The sequence below is a fragment of the Narcine bancroftii genome, chromosome 5, assembly GCF_036971445.1.
Source record: "Narcine bancroftii isolate sNarBan1 chromosome 5, sNarBan1.hap1, whole genome shotgun sequence".
Taxonomy (NCBI): Eukaryota; Metazoa; Chordata; class Chondrichthyes; order Torpediniformes; family Narcinidae; genus Narcine; species Narcine bancroftii.
Window position 1 is genome coordinate 84,652,699 of NC_091473.1, and position 23,014 is coordinate 84,675,712.

The 23,014-nt window shown below is 39.8% G+C and overlaps 1 protein-coding gene across 11 annotated transcripts in view; it reads left to right on the plus strand.

Moving 5' to 3' along the window:
- swt1 (SWT1 RNA endoribonuclease homolog) overlaps positions 1–23,014 on the plus strand; it is a 200,266-nt gene that overhangs the window by 163,093 nt on the left and 14,159 nt on the right. For 3 of the 11 annotated variants that reach the window (XM_069938150.1, XM_069938148.1, XM_069938156.1), the window contains one exon: positions 20,037–22,519. The exons of 1 other annotated variant lie outside the window; for it this stretch is intronic. In XM_069938150.1, coding sequence (XP_069794251.1) covers positions 20,037–20,142 — 106 coding nt within the window. In that variant the 3' untranslated portion in view covers positions 20,143–22,519. 7 more of the 11 variants (XM_069938152.1, XM_069938151.1, XM_069938155.1 and 4 more) reach the window with 5 other exon arrangements.

The following is a 23,014-nucleotide window of genomic DNA, read 5'->3' on the forward strand; positions in this document are numbered from 1 at the left end:
TGTATAATGAACTTGAGGTGATTAGGGAATTAAAGGTAATAAAACCCTTAGGAAATAGTGATCATAATATGATTGAGATCAGTTTCAAATTGGAAAAAAAAAGCTGATATCAGGTGTGTCTATTTCAGTGGAACAAAGGAAATTATAGTGGTATGAGAGAAGAACTGGCCCAAGTTGACTGGAAAAGTAAGTTACATGGAAGGACGGCAAAGCAGAATTATAGAGTAAAGGAAAGACTTGGGTAGACATACGACCTATTGAAAATAATGCTGGAGAAATTATAATGAGTAACAAAGAAATGGCAGAGGAACTAAATGAGTATTTTGCGTCAGTCTTCACTGAGGAAGACAATAGCAATATATCAGATAGTCAGAGGTCTCGGGGAATAGAATTAAGTGTAGAGATAGTGCTTAGTAAGCTAAATGGTCTAAAGATAGATGTCTCCTGGACCAGATGAGGTGCACCCATGGGTTCTGAAGGAGGTGGCTTTGGAGATTGTGGAGGCATTGGAATTGATTTTCCAGAAATCAATAGACTCTGGCATGGTTCCACAGGATTCGAAGGTCTTAAAAGTAGTTCTGCTGTTTAAGAAAGGAGGGAGGCAGAAAAAAGGAAATTATAGGCCTATTAGTCTGATATCGGTAGTTGGAAAGTTATTGGAGCTGATCCTCAAGAACAAGGTTATGAAATACCTCGAGGTGCTTGACATAACTGGGAGATCCTGCCTGAGCAACCTAATAGAATTTTTTTAGGAAATCTCAAGTAGAATGGACAAAGGAGCAGTTGAAAAATGTTGTGTATTTGGATTTTCAGAGCCGTTAAGATGCCACATAAGAGGCTGCTTAATTTGGTGAAACCCCATGGAATTAAGGAAAGATAATGATATTAAATTAGGTGGAGGCAGAAAGCAAAGAGTGGGAATAAAGGGATCCTGTTCTGGTTGGATGCCGGTTACTTATGTTCCGCAGGGGTCAGTGTTGGGGCCACTTTTTTTTACAATGTATTTTGATGATTTAGATGATGGATTGAATGGTTTTGTGACTAAGTTTGCAGATGACTCCAAGATAGGTGGTAGAGTTGGAAGTGCTGAAGAAACCAAAAGGTTGCAGAGAGATTTGGACAGCTTAGGAGTGTGGGCAAAGAAATGGCAGTTGAGACGCAATGTTGAGAAATGTACAATTGTACATTTTGGAAGAGGAAATAAACAGGCAGATTATTATTTGGATGGAGAGAAAATTCAGAAGTGCATAGGGACTTGGGTGTCCTCGTGCAGGATAACCTAAAGGTTAAGAACCAGGTTGGATTGGCAGTAAAGAAAGCAAATGCTATGTTGGCATTCATTTCGAGAGTCAGTGTCGTATTTCCATGAAATAGCTATACATTTCCTAGCAACTGCTAACGCAATCTTTAAAAATTCTTTTTGAAACCAATTTAATGTAAAATCTAGACTAATCCTTGATACGCCTCCCAAAAGAAACAACATAGGGTTTCTTGGAGGCTTAAAACCTATTATTTGTTGAAGAAAAGCTGGTCCAGAAGGAATTCATTTTAGGGCATCTCCATGTGGAATGTAAAAACATACCTATATCCTGTTTGCATCGAAAACACTTATCTGAAATATCTGATTTCAATCTATTAAGTTTTTTTGGTATAATATATAACCGATGTATAAAATTATACTGTAACATTCTATATTGAACATTTATTGTATTTTTCATACTATCATAACATATCTGTGACCAATTTTTTTCACTTATACCTAAAATTTATATCTAAGATTTATAAAAAAATCTACCTCTGGAAAAGATTACATATAATCTAAAAAATACATATGAATTTTTTTTTGAAAATTTGGTTTCCATATATGCAAAAAATTGGTGTTATAACTTTATAAGAAATTTATAACATGTTCATAGGTTAAAATTTGGTATGGACTTTATCACTCCCCGGCCACCTCATTTCATGATATTTGTATGTTTTTTTATATATATAAAATTAGAAATTTGTTATATATTATACAGTAGTGTTTTACTTTATTATATATTTTAAAGATATAACTGTAGATGTAATTATTAGATACATTTAAGTTACAAATTATTAATCAGATAATGTTCATAATTATTATAAAACTAGTCTCCCTTTGCTTTTTTTTTTCTTTTTCATTTCTTTTCTTTTTTCTTAAGGGTTTTTCAGTGTGAGAGGGAACGGGTAGGGGGGGAAATGATTTTTTTAAAAAAAGCATGCATTGATTTTGAGATACTAAAATTTCTTAGTTTTGTATGTTTTTTGATGCTAATAAAAATAAAATTTGAAGAAAAAAACAGGAATAGTGTATAAGAGTAAAGCGGTGTTGACGAGGCTCAATGGGGCACAGGTGAGACCTAATTTGGAGTACCGTGTGCTGTTTTGGGCCCCTTATCTTAGAAGGGATATAATGATGTTGGAGAGAATACAGAGAAGATTTACCAGGAAGATTCCTGGAATGCAAAGGCTAACATGTGAGGAATGTTTAGCGGCTCTTGGACTGTATTCATTGGAATATAGAAGAATGAAAGGGGATCTCATAGAAACATTTAAAATGCTGAAAGGATTGGACGACGTAGATGTGAATAAGATGTTTCCCTTGGTGGGTGAGTCCAGGACAAGAGGGCACATTAGAAGGTACCCATTTGAAACAGATGAGGAGAAATTTCTTTAGCCAGAGGGCCGTGGATTTATAGAATTCATTGCCACATACAGCTGTGGAGATCTGATCATTGAGGGAGTTTAAGGAGGAGATTGATAAGTACCTAATTAGGCAGGTTATCAAGGGTAATGGGGAAAAGACTGGAATTTGGAACTAAATGTGAGAACAGTTTACCTCAGGGTGGAGTTGCGAAGCAGACTTGATGGGCCAAAATCTTGTGATTTTGTGACGAGCTATAACAGGGATACAGGGCATGTAAGAGCCAAAATGTGCGCATTTACTTTGTAAGTCGGCGTCACAAGGTCCACAGGCTGGGCATAGCCATCTTAATTTCTGTGCGCATACACGAATCTTTGGTTGACACCTGCGCAGTGGGTTCATGTATTGGAGTTCAGTTGCCAAATGCGTGAGAGTGAAGCACCCTGACAACATTGAATTCACGCCTTTAACACATGCGCATGCGCCAACCGATCTCCAATATGCAAACCCTCCGTGCATACACCAACCAAAGGCTCACGCATATGCACAGGAATCAAGATGGCCGCGCCCAGCCTATGAACCCCGGAACGCCGACTAACAAAGTACGCACGCACATTTGGCTCTTACATGTCCTGTATCCCTGTTATAGTTTGTCAAATCAACATAAATCCTCTAATCTTTATATTTTTTCTTAATTGTGACACATAGGTCACAAGTCAGAGAGTACCTATATTCCTAGTAATATTTTACCTTTATGTGAAGTGTTATAATATAAAATTTAACTTTGAATTACTTTTTTTTAATTTTAGCATCATTTAATCAAAAGAATTATAAATAAGTAATGATATGCTATTTTCATAGTATCTAATCAGATCTATACAACATGCTGAAACTTTTTACAACCAACCATATACAGTATAAGCTCTATGATTGGGTTGTAACAGCTAATCAATAGCTAATTATTAAAGAATGGGCTTGGGTGTACTCTTAGGGCTCACCTCCCGTACCTTACCCCACCCCCAACACCCAGCAATTGATCTGAAAATTCCTTCAGAATAATTCAGGATACTGGAGTCAGTCAGAACAAAGCTTTTGCTCTACTTTCAATGTTTGATCATTGTTGTCTTGTTGACAGATCTGTCACTGACATATACATACATGTAGAAACAAGAAACGGGAAGATGAGTAGTGAATTTTGTAATGCTATTTGAGGGAGGATGGTTAATAATGACACCAGAGAAATCTAATAACAATAATACCTTTGAATCCTTTACAATCTCTTGAATCTTCAGAAGGAAGTTGAGCTTCAGTTAAGCATATCCAAAAAAAATCTCATTTTGACCTCAGTTCCTGCATGTCCTTGAAACTCAACAGGACACCAGTTCCTGAGTTCTATTGAGACTTGTTGGTTATTCAAGCTTGGGTGCACTCTCAGGACTGTCCCTCCATTGACCTGGGAACTCCCTCAGAAATGTATTATTCTATGATGTAATTTCATTTTTCAAAAAGTGAATTAAAAGTATGTTAGAGTGTTAACCTGTTAAAAAGATCTAATAGTTTGGAAGATCTGCTGGTCAAGTACCTCCAAATTCCTGAATATGCTAAATTAACTATGGTTTTACCATATCATCTGTACACAGGTTTTTACTGGGTTAGGAGATAATCTCATGTTATGAATGGAGGCCACTCTCGTTAAATCATCTTGGAATTAGAGTGCTGACTTATTTTGTGTCAGTTTCAAGTTGTTTGATTGCTGGGGCATTGTACAGTGTGCACCAAACACATTATTTCAATTAAATCTCTTAGCAGGACCCAGGACAAGACTTTTTTTAAAAATAATCCTAAAAAATTTTAATGGTAGAAAAAACAACTTCTTGAAATAAACTTGAAATTATTTTATGGCTGTTATTGTACTATACTATCTATGCATAACTTGCAAAGCTTGGACTAAACCTCCTGTGGACCTTGCAAGACCAGGAATGGGTTAGTAAACTAGCTGAGGCAAAAGTCCTGGTATCAATTAGTTACCAAGTTAAAATAACTATGGATTTAGAGTAAGGGTAAATAATTAACACAAGTTGTATGACTTGTTATGTGTAATTTTCCCCATAACTTTTACTGCGAGTTACTTTCAGGTTTTCTTGAAGTACTATGCTTTTAACTGGCTATTTTATGTTCTGTGTTTCAGATAATATAAAATCTATTAAGCAAAAATTATGAAAGCGCTTTATTTTTACTTCTCCCACAATCGATTGCATGGTACATTTTCAGATTAAAGCTAAGCATCTCAAAGCTCATGACGTTAGTCTTACTAAGCAAGATGTTAAGAAGTGAAGGCAACTTAAATCCTGGTATAATACAGTTACATCGAGGTAATGTAAAGGATTGACTTGAAGTTTCGCCAAAACGTTATCTTGAGGAACTGTCCTGAGATGTTGTTCTTGCAATATTTTAATTGTGTGTTGAAAATTTCCTTATTCCCCTATCTGTACATCATTATGTGTATTGCTTGGATCATTCTCATTGGATTTTCAAGAGGATTTAGGAATTGTGGTCTTGGTTGTGGATCTGCAATGAATTGAAGTGCAAAAAGAGATGACTGCTTTCTTTGACCCAAAATCAAAAGGAGTCAAATTTGGACTTTTTTTGTTGCATACATCACAGTAACAGGCCATTTCAGTCTTCGAGTCCATTCCACCCATTTTAGACCCAATTAGCCAACACCCTCACTACATTTCAAACTGTGGGAGGAAACCAAAGCCCCCAGAGAAAACCCACACAGACAGGGGAAGAACATACAAACTCCTTACGACAGCGCAAGATTCAAACTTGTGTCCTGATCACTGCCGCTGTAAAGGAGTTGCGCTAACCACTACACTAACCATGCCGCCCAATTGAATGAACAGAAAGAAATAAAAATAAGAAATAGAAAAAATTCTCTAATTATTATTCCCATTCTAATTCTGATCATTTCAAGGCCCACGTGATTAAAAATAAAAGTACACAGGACTGAATGAATCACCATTCCAGACCATATTTGTGAATATGGGTAGAGAGCAGAGCAGTGGGATCAGTGTGGGGACCGACATGGGACTATGGGGAGAAAGCAGAACAGTGGGATCAGTGTGTGGACCGACACGGGACTATGGGGAGAGAGCAGAGCAGTGGGATCAGTGTGGGGACCGACACGAGACTATGGGGAGAGAGCAGAGCAGTGGGATCAGTGTGGGGACCGACACGGGACTATGGGGAGAGAGCAGAGCAGTGGGATCAGTGTGGGGACTAACATGGGGCTAGTTTAATTGGGGGATAATGTTTGGTGTGGACCTTGTTGTCAAACGGGCTGTTCCTGTGCTGTATTGTTCTTTGTTTTAGATATTCATTATATTTGGTGTTTGCATTTCCTTCTGACAAACTCCCTGGGTTTTTATTTGCCACCCTCATGCCTTTTGCTAACTGGTTCATGTGTAAATTGTTCTGCACTACCAAGACCTGTGTAGTTATATATTTCTCCTGATGCCTCTGCTAGTTCAAACTCTCTGCTGGTCTGATTCCTCTCTGAGCACTCAAGGTTTGGCGTGGCTATGGGCAGATTATCAACAAGCATTTGGTGCTTGGTGCCTGCATTGGAAAGTAACAAATTAATTTGTCCCTCATAAGTGGGATCAGTATGGTGACGGCCCGTGCCGGCCGCCCCAACCCCTACAGCCCACACCGGCTGCCCCAGTGCTGACAGCCCGCGGTGGGGGGTAGGGGGGCTGTCAGGCACTCACCAGCTGATTGTCATCCCCTCAGCAGCCACTTTCAGGCGGCTGCATTCAGGTGCCGGGGGGACCACTGTGCTGCTGCGATGATCCCTCCCGGGGGGGGGGGTTACAAAGTTCGCCTCGCAGGTGCCTCCTGCATTTTAAGTGGCTTCCCGACAGCTGCATATGGGCATAATATGGAGCCTTTACGTCGGGGGATTTTGGCCACCTGAAAGTGCCTTCAAAAAGACAAAAAGAACCAACCATTTAATTACCAGTTTGCCATTGCTGCTAATCCAAGTGCTCCTTCTGTGTTTATATGACTGTTGGAAGGTTGGAGTTCTCTGAAAGGACTTTACAGGTGGCCTTGAGAACATCAGTATCTCAGTGACGCTAGTCTGAGCTTTAAAATTGAAAAACTGCAATAAAAAAATGAAGAGCTAGAACCTCCAACACATCAGACTACAATGATAGGAAAACGAAACAAGAGTTGACGTTTCTTACTGAGGACCCTTCTTTGGAGCTTACATGCCATATGTTTATGCATTGTACAGAAGGCCAGATGAGATTTATCCAAGGATGCTCTGGGAGGTTGGGGATGAGATTGCTGCATCCAGTCTGAGATTTTAAATCTTCACTAGACATGTGAGGTACCAATGTATTAGGTTCCCTCTTTCGAGGGATAGCGGGAAAATCTACCAATTATAGACTGTGAACCTAATGTTGGCAGAAGGGAACTTATTGGAAAAAAAAATTGAGGGACCGGATTATGGTTTTGTCAAGTGCAGATCCTGCCTGATCTATCTAATTAAATTATTTAAAGGATCTATCAAACTGTACTGTTGAGGATAATGCAGTAGATGTGTTTTTATGGATTTCAGTAAGATCTTTGACAAGATGTCACGTGGGAGACTGGTCCACAATGTAGGGAAAGCACAGAAATGCTGGAGGAACTTAGCAGGTCTCATAGCATCCATAGGTGGTAAAGATGTACCTATATCTGATGTTTCGGGCCTGAGCCCTTCTTTAAGGTGTGAGTAAAAAGCCTGAATTAAAGGGCTGGGGAGAAGGAAAGAAAAGATGGAAAAGCACAGATTAACAGACAAAAGGTGTGAATTGGTTGTGGGTTGGAGGACAGAGGAAAGGTGAGAATTGATGAAGGAGGGGGGTTTGAATATAAAGCTGGAGGAAAGGAGACAGAGGGAAAAGGGAAGAGAGGGAGAGAGACACAGCAAGAGGAAATGAGACTTGGGGATAGATGGGGAAGGGGAGGGCTAATGGAAACTGGAGAAATCGATTTTAGAGCCATCCATTTGGAGGGTGCCCAGACAGAGTATGAGGTGTTATTCCTCCAATTTGCAGGCGGCTTCAGTTTAGTAGTGCACGAGACCATGGGCCACCTTTTTCTATTGGTCTGTACTCTCCCTATCTTTTTCCTTCTCCCCAGCCTTTTAATTCAAGTACCTGTCCACTTTTCACTCATACCTTGATGAAGGGTTCAAACCCACAACATTGTTTATATATTTTTAACTCATATAGGTGCAGGGAGACTTACTAGAATCGCACCATCTGCAGATTTGTGTGTTCCATCCAAAATGTTGGGCCCCATGGGATCCAGGGCAAATGGACAAATTGTTGGCTTAATAACAGGAAATAATGAGTCAGAACACAGTATAGAGAATCTGATAGGGTGGTGCGAGAATAATCTTGCTCTCGATGTCACCAAGACCAAAGAATTCATTACTGATTTTAGGATGAGGAGCCATGCACCTCTCCTCAGTGATGAGACAGAGTTGGAGAGGGTAAAACCTTCAGGTTCCTGAGAGTCCTTATTTCAGAAGATCTCTTCCGGAGCTAATACATCAAGGCATGCCATGCCTCCATTTTCTAAGGAGTGTGAGGATATTTGGAATGTTGTTGAATATTGTATCAAATTTCTACAGGTGCACTGTGGAAAGTCTACTGTTCACAGTAGACTTTCAAAGTATTTGTTTGTATATTTTGGGTTCCTCATAAGACCCCATAGGCCAGGCAACATCATACAGATTACATCACATTAGCAGCACATTGCACAAAGGAGTTTGACTTTACTATCAATAGGTGCTTTCCAGCTACCTTGTAAAATGGGGTTAACAGGGCAATTTGCCTGGTTAGTATCCCACTCACAAGGCAGCTTGAAAGGATCCAACCTGGTCAGCAGGCTCCAAAATCAGCGCGGGTGTCACAGGGAAACCTCTGCTGAAGTGTCTGCCATGATCGGGGCAGAGAGGGATCATTGCCACGAGGGGGTGGCCACAATTGGGGGGAGAAGTCATTGCCATGGGGGAAGGGAGCTGCTGCTATCGGTGGGGGTAGAGAGGTCGGCTGCTGCGTGGTGGGGGTAGCATGATTGATGGTGGGGGGGGAAGTGACAACTGGTGGGGGGGATGGGGGAGAGTTTGTGTGATGCATCACCTACTGCGTGATCGCGGAGTTGGAATCCCCCATAAATTGCTGTGATAGCGATTTACTGGGTCTATTTTCCCCCCCTCCTCCCTCCTTCCCCGCCCCCAGCTTGAAAGGTGCTGGTAGCACCTTAAGCTCGCTAATCGCACCTGGGTCCCTGGAGGGCTACTCAGGTGCTACAGCATAAAAATGCCTAATGACTGTCCACTATTTCGCCCCATCACAGACATTCCCATTGTTCCACCCAATAAACTCTACTTTCTTTACCAATCAGATGAACTTGTTTTCTCTCTTTTGGAGTTCAGATGAGGGTTTTTTTTTAACCTGAAACATTTTCCACAGATGTTGCCTGATGAAAAGATGTTTTATTTCCAGAAATGTTTGTCTTATTTTTGATTTCCATCATATTCAGTTTTTAAATAAATTTTTGCATTGAGAAGATGTTTTCTTTATTTCAGTGACCAATATTTAATTGAATTTTGAATTGAATATTTCTAATTATGTATTTTGTAAAATGAATGAGATAAGGAGGGTGAAGATATTGCCTTTTCTGTTCAAATGTATTTTTCTTGCATTTCTGACCCTTGAAATGAATATATAGCTATAAATTCACATTCTGCCAATGAAGTCATTTTCATTTAAATTCGACTGACCTTTGTCATTTAAGCAGCTGTACGTCAAGACTTCCAGGGATACAGAGTGCAACGCAGAATTCTAGGGCGTATTGTTGAACTTGAATGGCTGATGCCTGTTCTCATTCTCTGTCTCTGTCTTTCTCTTTCTGTCTGTCTCTTTTCTCTGCGTCTGGAGTCCAATGCTCAAATCCAATCTTTCTGACATTCCTCAGAATCACAGTCACGTCCAGTGCAGCTGAGAGCTGGTACAGAATATGAAATCGCATTGCTTTCAATAGGGGATCAATTCTTCTGGATTATGAGGTAGTGGGGATGATTTCTTTTCAAATATTTTGCTTTTTTTTTAAGATGCAAGTGTTTCATTTAAAGTGAACTGTTTAAGATTTTTTTCTAATATTTTATTTTTGGTTTTCATAGACATAAAAATTCAAGTAACCAATACAATCCCTTTCAATGCTCATATCACAGAGTGTGTAGTTATCCCCTCCTCCCCACCCCCCAAGTCAATACATACAATCATAAAATATACAGATACAATTAGTATTGGGGTTCATGACCCCTACAAAAACCTCTTGTCCCTCTTCCTTAATTCCACTAATTTCCTGCTGGGATGGATCGTTACAGCACCCATATTTTGAAGAGGCAGAGAGCTAGTCAAATCTGTGTACCCATGTATTTCAAATAGAGTTGCCACACTCTAACGAATGTGTCATATTTCCTCCTTAGATTGTATGTGATTTTAATCAACAAGGGAATGCAGTTCTGCATTTTCACATTCCATCATGTGGTATTTAATTGTGAGTTGGACTTTCACATAACTGCTTTACACTTCCTGGCTGCCGAAAGGGCAACCTTCACGATCTGAATTTGGTATTTGTACAGTCTACAACTCACGCCCCCAATGTCTCCCAGAAGGTAAACTTCTGGATCTTGAGGAAAATCCACTTTTGTAATTTCTTTCAGAATGTCCCAGGTCCACCCAGAAGGATCTCACCTTTGCACGTAGCCCAATGGTGTGTATAAAGGTTCCAATCTCCACACCACACCTAAAGCACATTTCTGAAATTTCAGGCTTTGATTTGTGTAATCTTTGTAGTGTGAGGTACGCTGGTGCAAGAAGATATATTGCATCAACCTGTATCTGGCATTAATGACTCCAGTCACGGTGACCAGATACAGGTCTTGCCACCACTCTTCATCAATTGTTGTGCCTAAGTTCAACTCCCATCTCTCCTTCGACCTGTGTAAACCCGGCTTCAGGCCCTCACTTTGGAATATGTAATAAGAGATAAATTTACACATATTCCCTGTCGAATTACAATCTCCACATTACTACATCTAGGTAGGGTTATAGATGGTCCCAATTTTTTTCCCTTAAGAAAGATCTTATTTGCAGATAGCAGAAGAATGTTCTATTAGACAAATCGTATTTGTTCCTCAACTGCTCGAATGGCATTAGCTGCCTTAGCTCGTAAAATCCTCAATATACCTGATCCCTTTCTGGCACCAGGTGTCCAGGATTTTATTACCCAGAGTCAAGGGTGTTTTGGGAAATATCCCCACCTTTCATCCAATGCATTGATTTATTCTTTGCCATATCTGAAGTACATGCTTTAGTATGGGGTTATCTGTTTTGTTTGAAATGAATTTAGTGTCCCGTTTATATATAAACTCTCCTGCTATCTTTTCACCTACTGTACATAATCTAATTTTTGCCCAGGAGGGGGGCCCCCTCCCTCAAAGAGTGAGGCAATAAACCTTGCTTGGACTGCCCAGTAATTTTTTTTGAAATCAGGTTATTTCAAACCCCCCCCCCCCCCCCCATTATAATCCCACATAAATTTTTCCATGAAGATTTGAGCCACTTTTCCGTTCCAGAGGAACCTTCTGACACATTTGCTGAGCATCTTAAAAAAGCCTTGAGACAACAAAATGGGTAGCGATTGTAAAGGATACTGGAGCCTTGGCATCATGTTCATTCTCACAGTTAACTCTGTCCACCAGTGTTATGGGCAAAGTCCTTCATCTAGCAAGGCTCTCTTCAATCTTCCAGAACAAAGAGAGATAATTGTTTGTATAAGTTGTATAAACCTTTGTCTACTTTTATCCCCAGGTATTTAATGCCTTTTTGCTGCCATTTAAATGGACTTCTCTGTTGATATTGTCTATATTCCCCATTCGTCAAAGGCATAATTTCACTTTGGTCTAGATTTGTCTAATACCCCAAGATATTCCCATATTCCTACATTGTGGTCCTTAGTCTGGCCAATGACCCCCCGCCTCCCCGGGGTCTGTCAAATATACTAACACATTGTCAGCAAAAAGGTTGGTTTTTGTGTTCCACCTGGCCTTCCTTGAACTCCTTTATGTCTGGATCCTGCCAAATGGCTTCCGCCAGCAGCTCAATTGCCAGTATGAACAGCGCTGTGGACAACAATAGGCAGCATTACCTACAGGACCTGCTCAATGGAAACACTGGAGACTTCTGCCCATTTGTAATTTGCTTGGGGTTTACAATAAGGAGTCCTCACCCAATTAATAAATGTTTGACCCAATTCAAATTTCTCCAGTACCTTGAACAAAAAGTCCCACTCCAATTTGTTGAAGCCTTCTCCACATCCAGAGCTACAGCCAGTCCTGGATCCACCCTGACTGTGCCAGATGTACTATATTGTTTGCTGATTGTCTCCTTTCTGTCAATCTAGCTTCGTCTGTTGAGTTAATTTTGGCAGATATTCTGCCAACCTATTGGTCAATGCTTTTGCAATGATTTTAGAATCTGTGTTCAATAACTACATCCTTTGCTTAATCAAAATAGGATTAAAATCTTGAAAGAATAGCACTTTTCATGGTCACTCTCAGGCAGGCCATTATTTTGCTTAAGACGATTCATATCCTGCTCCCAGAATTATCTCCTGTTCCCAATAACTCAAAAGTCTTACCAGGACTGGTTGTGGTTGCTGATCATCAGCTCTCTGGGTCCAAGGGTCCGGTGAGCCTTTTCTATCTGTAATTTTTCTTTGAATTTGTCTTCTCCTAGCACTTGTGGAATCTATGTTTCAAAGAAGTTCACCATGTCTCTCCCCTCAATCCCTTCATTCAATCTAATAATTCGAACATTCTCCATGTGGTCGATCTTTTTCCATAGCTTTTAGCTTATCTTGTGTTTTTTGCCAAGTCTATTTCTACTTGGATCATTCATTTCATTAAATCTTCAAAGATTACTTTAATTTCAGTCAAACTCTCAGACATGTCTCTCATTACAGTTTTGATGCCTGCAAATTGATTACTCAAATTTTCCATCTTCTCCAGGATAATATTTAATTCTTGTCCAATCTCCCCAGCTCTGCCATGGTGGCCTGTTCCGAGACCACTCTTGCACCACTGCCTTTTGGGCTTTCACTTGAAGTTCCTGAGTAGAAACTTCCTCAGCTTCTGGTTTTTTTTTTTGTTGTCTTGGTCACTTTGTCCATTTTTGGGGAAAAAATTCTCAATTTTAAGGTTTTAACTGCCTTTTTGATACTCTTCATGGAGAGCTCAACCAAAATACATCTGTCTAAGTCCTTCACATGGCCACATCCATGTTTCGATTATTTCTTTTGGTTTATGAGATCTTGCCTTCCCCTGTTTGAATTGCATTGTTTGTTCCTGAGGCCTGTTTCATCCTCATCTGCCAGGACAAGACTTTATGGGTCCTCTCACCCCGCTCATAGTACTACTGTCTCGATCTTAAAATAACTTTCTGTCTTGTATGTTTTTAATGTATTATATTTGAGCTTTTTATTCACCAAATTCCTGTATTTTTCTTCTGTGCCCGCTCTTTGATAATCCTTTTCCATTTGAGCTATCTCCTGTTCTTTAGCATTAACCTCTTTCATGTACCCCTTTTTGATGTTCTTAGTATAAGCAATTATCTGGCCCCTTAAATAAGCCTTCTATGTGTCCCATATTAAGAAGTTATCCTCAGTTTGTCTTTCAGAATAATTCTATTTGAGCTCTGATAAAGCTACAAAATTCCGGTTTTCCTAACAGCAACGTATTCAGGCACTATCTATACACTGAGGCCTGCTTATCTGGCATTATGATGGATAAGGTCATGTGTGAGAGGTCTGACAGTAGCTAAATCATGTACTCACTTTCCATTATCCTACCTTCCAATTGACACCAAAAATAAATCAATTCTAATGTAGGAATCATGTTGTCTTGAGTAAAAGGAATAATCCCTTTCTCTTGCATTCAGCCTTCTCCAGACATATTTGAGATTCAAATCTTTCATAAAAGCCAGTGTAGACTTAGCCATCCTGGCTCTTGTTACCCTTTTTGCTGACTTGTCCATGACTGGATCCAAACAAAAATTGAAATCCCCTCCAATCAAGATATTCTAACATCCTTCAGTTACTTTCAAGAATATATCTTGTATAAATTTTTTGTTGTCAACATTTGGGGAATATATATTCATAAGTGTCCAGGATTCTGAGTATATTTGCCAATGCATCATCACGAATCTCCCTGCTGAGTCCTCGACCACATCCCAGACCACCACTGGAATATTTTTCCCCAACAGGATAGCCACTCCGCTGGCTCTGGAATGGAAGGGGGATGTCTCCACCTGACCCACCCACCCCCTCTTTAACTTTGTATGCTCTTGCTTTGTAAGGTGGGTCTCCTGCAAAAACACTATGTCTGCCTGCATTTTTTTAAGGTGTGCCAAGACTCGTTTTCTCTTTATCATCCATTTCACCTTAAAACTTACAAATTTAATTGACTTATCCATTACTTCAGAGCCCTTCTATTATCCTTCCCCCTTCCACCCCCCTTCTTGTCTTCCGATACTTACCTTCTGTCCCTTTTGTCTTCCGGCGACTCCTGGCACAGACATCCGCGCTTGAAACAAACCAAAACAAACTAAAAAGACTAAAACCAACAATTCAAGAAAATACATAAAATATCCCAAAATAATCCCCTCTCCTTCCGCTCTCCCCACCCCATTCCACCCTGATCTACCCCTCCCCTTCCCGGTTACCCCTCCAAAACATAGGCGCCAACTGCTCTGCCATTTTAGAGTGAGCTTATAGCACCCATCTAACACTTACGACCTGTTTTACCACCCCAGAGCTCCCAACATACTTTTCATCTAAACTTTAATCCTCGTGATAAACAAAGTGCAACCATTATTTCTATTATATTTACATTATTTACAGCCAGATTACCTCATGTCTTTGGCCCTCCATCCTATTAACTCCCTTGGGGTTCTTCCTGGCCAGTGGCCAGGGTGTTTGGAAATCTCAACGCCTATTTGGCATCTACAAATAATTTTTCTCACTCCCAGGCAGGAATACCTTCAGGGTCGCTGAATGTAACAGAGTAAAGCCTATTTCTCTTTTTTTTTAAAAAGAAGTTTTTTTATTAAGTCGAACTTTTATAAGCGCTGTGCTTATATCAGGATAAAAGAAGACTTTCCCCCCTTTGAATTCTACCGGGCCATCCCTCTCCCTGGCTTGCAAAATCCTTTCCCTGTCTTGATATTTCAGAAGTTTTATCAGGACCAAGAAGGGCCTCTGTCCTGGACCTGGCCTGGGGAAGAGAGACCGGTGGGATCTTTCTATGGGTCTTTCCCATCAATCCCCTCTTTTACCCCTACAATTTTTATATTTTCTCTTCTGCTGAAATTTTCTAATATATGTAATTTATCCCATATTTTTCTCCTGTCCTTTGACCAGGCATCCCTGTCATTTTCTGACCTTCCTATACTGTCATCCACCCTTTCTAACCTCTCCTCCACCACTGTCATCTTCTCAGACATTTCCCCCACGGCCCTCCTAATTTCTCCCATTTCTGCTGAGAAATCTTTTAATATTTTCTTTAATCTATTTTCTGAGGCCTCCATCGCCTCTCGAAAGTCTTTCATGAAGGATGCCAAGCCCCCTCCCTCTTTCCTCTCCACTTTCTTCCTCGGCTCTGCCCATGGCATTGGGCCACCTTTGTCAGCCGATATCCTCCTCCCCATCCATGCCACTCCGTGTCACTGTCTGATGTCTCTCATGAGGCCAGACTCGCTCCTGTTGCAGCTGTGTCGCCCCCGCTGCTCACGGGGTTCCCTCTGGATTGCAGGCAGGATCACTTCCATGGCACTGCCTGTGCTCCTTCCCCGAGCGGGGCCGAGGTTGCCCGCATCCTCCTCCATCACTCCGCTTCCCGAGCCACTGCCGCTACTTCCAGCCCTCTCCTGCTGTCACCCTGGCTTCTCATGACGGTTTCCCTGGGTTGCAGGCGGGGCCATTTCTACGGCGCTGCCTGTGTTCCCTCTCCAACCTGTCAATGTGGAGCAGAAGTCACCTGAATCTACCTCTGCCTCCCGCGCTTCTGCCACTTCCAGCTCTCTCTTGCCGCCGCTTGCAGTGCTCAGCTGGGATTGTTTCTCCCATAGCACTGCCTGCACTCTTTCCTGGACCCTCTAACTGCTGTATCCCGGCATCTTCAAACTCTCCAGGTAGGCTGTCCGTCTTTTCTTCCCGCAGATGCCTCAAGCAGGTTCCGCCATTTTCTTTTCCATGAGGCCGCCGTTCCTGGTTTTCTCATGGCCCTGGGACCGACAATTCTTTCTGATTAAGTTTCTTTTCCTCCTTCTCCATTTCTTCCATGTTTATTCTTTCTTCAGGTGCTTTTTTACTTCCATGTCTTTATCTTTTTTTGTAGCTGGCCTTATTTCACCACATTCTCTCTAGAACCATGAGTTCCAAGTCTACCCCCTTCTCTGCAACCACATGACTAACTTTTTAAGATAATTTATTTCAATGTTGGCAAAGCCTATTCCATCTTTACCTTCCTTTGGGGTTGTTTGACAGGATAAGGTCTCTGCACCTGAGTGGATTGCGATGCAGTGCTTTGCTGCCTCATTAGTGTAATAAACTATCATGTACTATTGTTTATGTTTTATTTTGTAACCTTTAATTCTTGTCCTGTGTTAGCACCTTCCAAGTGCAGCAGTATTTGAATTATTCCTATCCCACATTCACTATAGGAACAGATACATAAGAGTTGCTGAATACGTATTATGTTGGATAAATTACAGATTTGTTGTGAGTGGTTTTAGTTGCGGATAAATGGTTTCACCAAAAGCTGCTTCCATATCCTGCCTTTCATATGAATAACTTAATATTTAAGAAGAGAAAATATAATTTTCTTGTGTAATGAATATTGTAGTTAAGTTCTTGCATTAAAATGCCAGATAAATGGTGGCTCTCCTGCAATGTAAGGCCTCTTTACTTTGCAAAATATTTGCATTTATTCTTATGTTAAGAATGTTCCTGTTGTGAATCTGTAATGGGATATGGACCATATTGGTTCTTCAAAGTTAAGTTTTAAAATGGCATAAGATAATTCATAGCCATGAATATAGCTACATGTAAAACTGCCTGCCTTAGACAATATCTAACACTTGATAGATAATTGCTTTATTTATGGATTATGGAACCTAATAATTGAAGATTACTACCACACATGTGTATGTAATATTGATCTAGTTTGGTAAAAATTATTGAAAACAAGCCATAATATTGTTTTTCTCACACAGACATGTAGAATCTGCTTCCTTTATTTTCATGTACAGAATGTTCTATTATCTATCTCATTCTGAATGTATTTCCAGAATTAACTAAAATTACAGAAACCAAACAGCTAAACTAAGCTGAGTACTGTATTTAATCGAACAACAATTAAACAAAAGTCCTTTTGTTTCCTTGGTCTACAAATTCAGAACAAAAGAATTTTAGAACTGTTTTCTCTGCTGGTAATATTTGATTTGGGTGTTTTCTTTTGACAGAGCAGAATATTATGGAATAAAATTATTTATTTTAAATCATAGCTATTTTAAAACTACTGATTGATTTCCTAGCCAAAGGAAATATTTTTTTTAAAGGTAGTTCTAACCCTATTTTAGTAAAATATAAAAATACTAATTTGGAAGATGCCCTTAAAGATATTTTATTTCGTAGCATTCCAACACAAGAAAGCTGCAAAAATAAATCACTGGTTTTCTCTTAACCCCATCACTGCATCTGCTGTTAACTTGGGTCTGAAGGAATTACAGCTGCTCTATGACTCACACCATTGGAATATTTTTACTTCACTGCAACAGTTTTTCTTTAACTATTTTTGCAAATATACTTGAATCAACAGGAGTAATTGAGATAGATGTTGAACTATTGTTTCTGTGATGACATTCAATCTACAAGTTGGAAACCAGTTTTGAATTTGATGTGTTTTATTGGGCCAGCTGTGTGTTGAAGAGTTTGCAAGAAAGGTATGAGCCATTGATATCATTTAATTGTAACGTGAAAAGTTTCACAATATCAACCTGGATTTGATTTTCTGAGGAATCAGAGGGGAATTTCTAGATTTGATTATACCCAACTGACTTGGCCTTTATTAAGTTTTTCCACTCCTTTCTGTGAAGAAGTGGGCATGCACTGAGATGAGAAGTCCATTGTAAATTAATACAAATAGGAGCAATTTGAATTATTTTGAATACAAATCTTAATTCTAGAAAGATAATTATTAAGTGGAAGCTTCAATGTGGTGACCTAGAAGTTTAATAAACAGATGAACTATCATTTTGGGGAGAAAAACTGCAGTAAAAGGGAGGGTAGCTCAGGAGATTATGGTTGCTGAGTGGGGGACAGCAAATGTAAGGAGAGGGAGGAGCAGTGAATGCCTGGGAGAAATAAATGCTGAGAGATAGAGAAGCAACTGCTGGGCAAAATGAGGGATTGTTTGGGGGAAGAGAGTGGGAGAAGGGATATTAGGACAATGAATGTAGGGTAGGAGAGAGGGGTTGACAAGGAATGTGGAGGGGGGATGAGGGTAGTGAATGAGAATAAATCAGTGCTGAAGAGAGGGAGTGAAAGGGATGAGGGCAGCGAATGCTGGGTGGAAGGAGAGAGAGAGGGGAATAAGGAGAATAAATGCAGGTAGAGAGGGAGTGAGGATGGTGAATTCTGGGGAGAGTGAGAGAGCAATTGAGGATTGTGCTGGAACAGAGGAGATGAAGACAATAAATGTTGGAGACCTTGGCTGTCACTACTTACATTATTGATTTTGATGTGGAGATGAAATATATGGGGGCAGCACAGTTGGCACAGCGATTAGCACAACACCTTTACAGTGCCAGCAATCGGGACCAGGGTTTGAATCCTACGCTGCATCTGTGTGGGTTTTCCCCGTGAGCTCTGGCTTCCTCCCACCATTCAAAAACATACCAGAGATGTAGGTTAATTGGATGTAAATTGGCCATCATGGGCCAAAATGGCCTGTTACTGTGCTGTATGTCTAAATTTAAAAATTTTTAATATCCAGGTTTGTTGATAAATACCTCAGGACAGCCATTCTCAGCACATTTAAGGGAGGCACGGACTGAAATCATAAACTATCTTTTATGTTTCATGTAGACAGAAGGAGAGACTTATGGAAGAAACCAACTATACTTGACTGCTTCACAGAGAAGGGGGGGCCATAAACTTTGAGCAGAGTCCTCAGGAGGGCCATGGCCAAAAAAGGGTTGAGAATGGATGCTTTAGGATGTAATCGGGTTGACACATCATCAAAGCCCTTTTGAGTGATAGTACTTGTAATCGATGGTCACAGTCCACAAGTTTCCACTATGCATGTATCCATTGGGTGCTGCTGCCTTGTGCTGCAGTGGCAGCTGAGTCAGCCATCAGAGTCAGGAGAATTGGTTTGTGCGTAACAATGTGGGCACCAAATGAATTTGAGGCTTTGCTCAAACATGTGAATGAAGTGGAGCTGGACTCGGTGTTTTAATTTTTATAAGTTGAAGGATACAAAATTATTTTACTGGATTTTGAATCCATGTAAATGAAATTCAGACATTCTTACTCTTTAACTGATTTGATTGCCAAAGGTGTGTAGTTTAACTTGCTATCAAAGCTATGCTGGAGATAATCACCTTGGGCACCTCATTCTTGATGTGGAGTTTCATGTCATTGATGTTGCACTGGGTTACTTTGTGCATTGAGATATCCCCATGCAATGGAGGTAGTTTGATCTGCTGTGATGGCACTCATATTAGCATTATCAGTCGTACTTATGTTGTCTGAAGGATATTGCTGATAATTATGCAACTATTTAAATTTTGTGTCTGTATTAAATTGATGGCCAATAGAAACATGGAGGTTCCTTGACATCCTTTTGTGTGAAACAAAAGGATGGAGACAATATCAGTGTGATTTTTTTTTTTACACTTTGTATTGGAAGTCTCAGTCATGTTATTATGGATAGGTGGATCTCTCAAATTAGTTGAAATGTTTGAAAAATATTCTGGTTGAAATTATTTTTGTTGGAAAGAATAGATAAAAAGCACAGATACCTGAATGTGGATTGGTTTGGAGGGCAGAAAATTGTGTTAATAATTCTGCATAAAAAGGCTCAAAGCATATTTTTCAACACATGCAATATAATAACAGGATGTGAAAAGTTTCCAGTGACTTGTTCTCTTTAATGAGATTAATTTGTTGTCTTCCTTTTCAGGAAGAAGCTGACTGTCGGATACAGCCAACTGGCTGAGTTAACTTGCGGTTTGGAGCAATGCAGTGCAGCAGTGTGTCTTGAGGCCAGAAGCAGAGGCTTTGTCTAAAATTAGTAATTGATTATACACTAATATTTTTCCACAGACTGGGGTTAATTGATTTTTTTTTTACTTAAGCTCATCTCTTGTGAGAAAATAAATTCTCTGTATCAGAGATAAAAATGTGAAAGGCTTTGTTAAGATAAAATTTAAATTTAAAAAAATACAGCATTTAATACCACTCAGTAAATTGATCAAAGGAGCATTTTGTTCAACATTCTGATATGGAGTGGAGAGCTGAATATATTTTTGAGCATTTATTCTGAATTATTTTTGGTTTTGGAACACTCCATTTCCACATTTAAAGAAGCCTCAGAGAAGAAATCTGAAAGGCATACCACACTGAATTGCCACAAAGTTTCCAGGGAATTCAAGATGATTTAACCAGATTATTCAACCACAGATTTATTATTGGGAGTTATATTTAGCTCGAATGTTATTTAATTTGCTATTCTGAATGGTTTCTGAAAACCAGAGATTTAGATTTATTTTCTGTCGATGTAAATTTTGATGACTTCATTGGAAAAAATGAGAATGGTTTGACTCTCAATGGCGTTGACAATAGATTTACTGTCATGTTTTAACTTGCCACTTGTCCAAATATATGGCAAACTGATGAGGTGAATGGCTTTTCTTTTGTTGAATGCAAGATTTGTAATAAAACAAAATTGGAAAATTTCAAACTCCAGGTGGAAATAAATAAAGTGCAGAAAATAGATGTCATTTTTTTAACATCAAATGTTTAATGTTCTGTTTGGAAGTATTGACTTGAGAGCTGCTGGGGTAAGAGTTGAGGGTTCAAGAACTGTCAATTGCATGTTAACAGCACTATCTAATTACATAGGATTATTGTGGATCATTGGATGGATCACACTAGAGGATTTTCCATTCCCACCTCCCCCACAAACACCATCAGCATTACCAAAGCTTGCCTTTCCACCCCTTGTCCCACTCTTGACTCAACCAACTAATTTTTTTCATCCTTGATTTTTTTAATATATTCACTTTGATTTTGATTCAACAATGAGATAAGCACAGGGACTGGCATTTATTTCCATACCACACTGAATCAAAATCATTATTAAAATGGTTACAGCACTGATGAGGAACTCCAGTATGTCAAGTCTATTTTGGTTACAGGTCCATGCAATCTAACATCCCTCTGTTTATGCCTTGCAAATTATTTTCTTTAAAATGTTATCCAACTTCCATATGAATGCTAAATGTAACCCTGGACCTCTGTTTTTGTTTTTTTTTTAGAATTGTGCCTCATCTCGGACTTTCCTAACAAAATATAACTAATATTTGGCCTGTCTTAATACAAATTTTCATGTTATGTATTTACCTATTCCATCAGCCTGTCCTTAACTCCTTTAAATCTAATGCTATTCTCTATGCCCTTTGCTATACCTTCGATTTTAAGTCATTTGAGAATTTGCAAATTGTTCCCTAGCTGTATATGTCCAGCTCATGCTGCTAAAACCCATTGTATTTTGTGATGTCTTGATGATGCCTATTATGTGGATGGCATAATGCTGCACATCGTACAGCTGTCTAGTCACTTTCATGTCTCGCATTCAATCCTGCTCTCCAATGCTGTCTGTATGGAATTTGCACATTCTCCTGTGGTTCCCACAGCCCAAAGATGTTCTAATTGTTTGGTAAGTTGAGCACAATAAGTTACCTGCAGTGTAGTAGAGGAGTGACAAGAGAATTTGGGGTTAGAGGTGTCAAAGGGTATGTATAAGACTATTGGTTACAGAGAAATAATTGTGGGAGAATTGTGAGATTGTTCTGAGAGCTGGCAGAGATTCAAAGGACAGAACTGCCTTCTGTATCATTGGGAAGAATTTCAAAAATTAGTATTTCATCAGATACCTTTTGGATGATCATGTACACCATATCATCTACAGTTCCCTCTTTGATCTTCATTATTCACCAGTGGAGTTTTGTTAATTAGCCCAGATTCCCCTGATATCTGGCCTCTCATTAAGACATATAGTGCTTTATTAATGTGACTCAATCAGTTAGGTCTGCACAGATTGGTGAGCCAATATTGGGGAACCTAATGATGCTAAGATTATTAAATATCAAAGTCTGATTATTTGAAACTTCCTCCAGAGAAATGGCTGTTGCCTAACTCTTGAGAGGCACAGATATTACGTATCTTATCAGTATGAATGTGTTTTGACGTTAACTTTATTTGATGTTTTGCAAATGGAATTGAGCTCTGCAACTATCAGCCAACACCTTCAGATCAGACATTATGAAACAGAAATGCCATTGATGAAGCAGCGGTACATGGGCCCAGATACTGCCTAAGGAACTGTTTGGCCTTTGATGTTAATCATTTTCCTTTGTGCTAATAAAGACTCTGTGGTTGTGATTGTGGTTGTGAGTTTTTTTCATATATTCTATTTCTATGTCCTGTTTTGTGGAAACTGTCAAAATGTTTGGCCTGGAAGTCAGCCTGAAGAAAACTGAGGTCCTCCATCAGCCAGCTCCCCACCATGACTACCAGCACCCCCCCCCCCCCCCCCACATCTCCATCCAGCACACAGAACTCAAAACGGTCAACCAGTTTACCTACCTCGGCTGCACCATTTCATCTGATGCAAGGATCGACAAAGAAATAGACAACAGACTCGCCAAGGGAAATAGCGCCTTTGGAAGTCTACACAAAAGAGTCTGGAAAAACAACCACCTGAAGAAACATACAAAGATCAGCATGTACAGAGCCGTTGTCATACCCACGCTCCTGTTCGGCTCCGAATCATGGGTCCTCTACCGACATCACCTACGGCTCCTAGAATGCTTCCATCAACGCTGTCTCCACTCCATCCTCAACATTCATTGGAATGACTTCATCACCAACATCAAA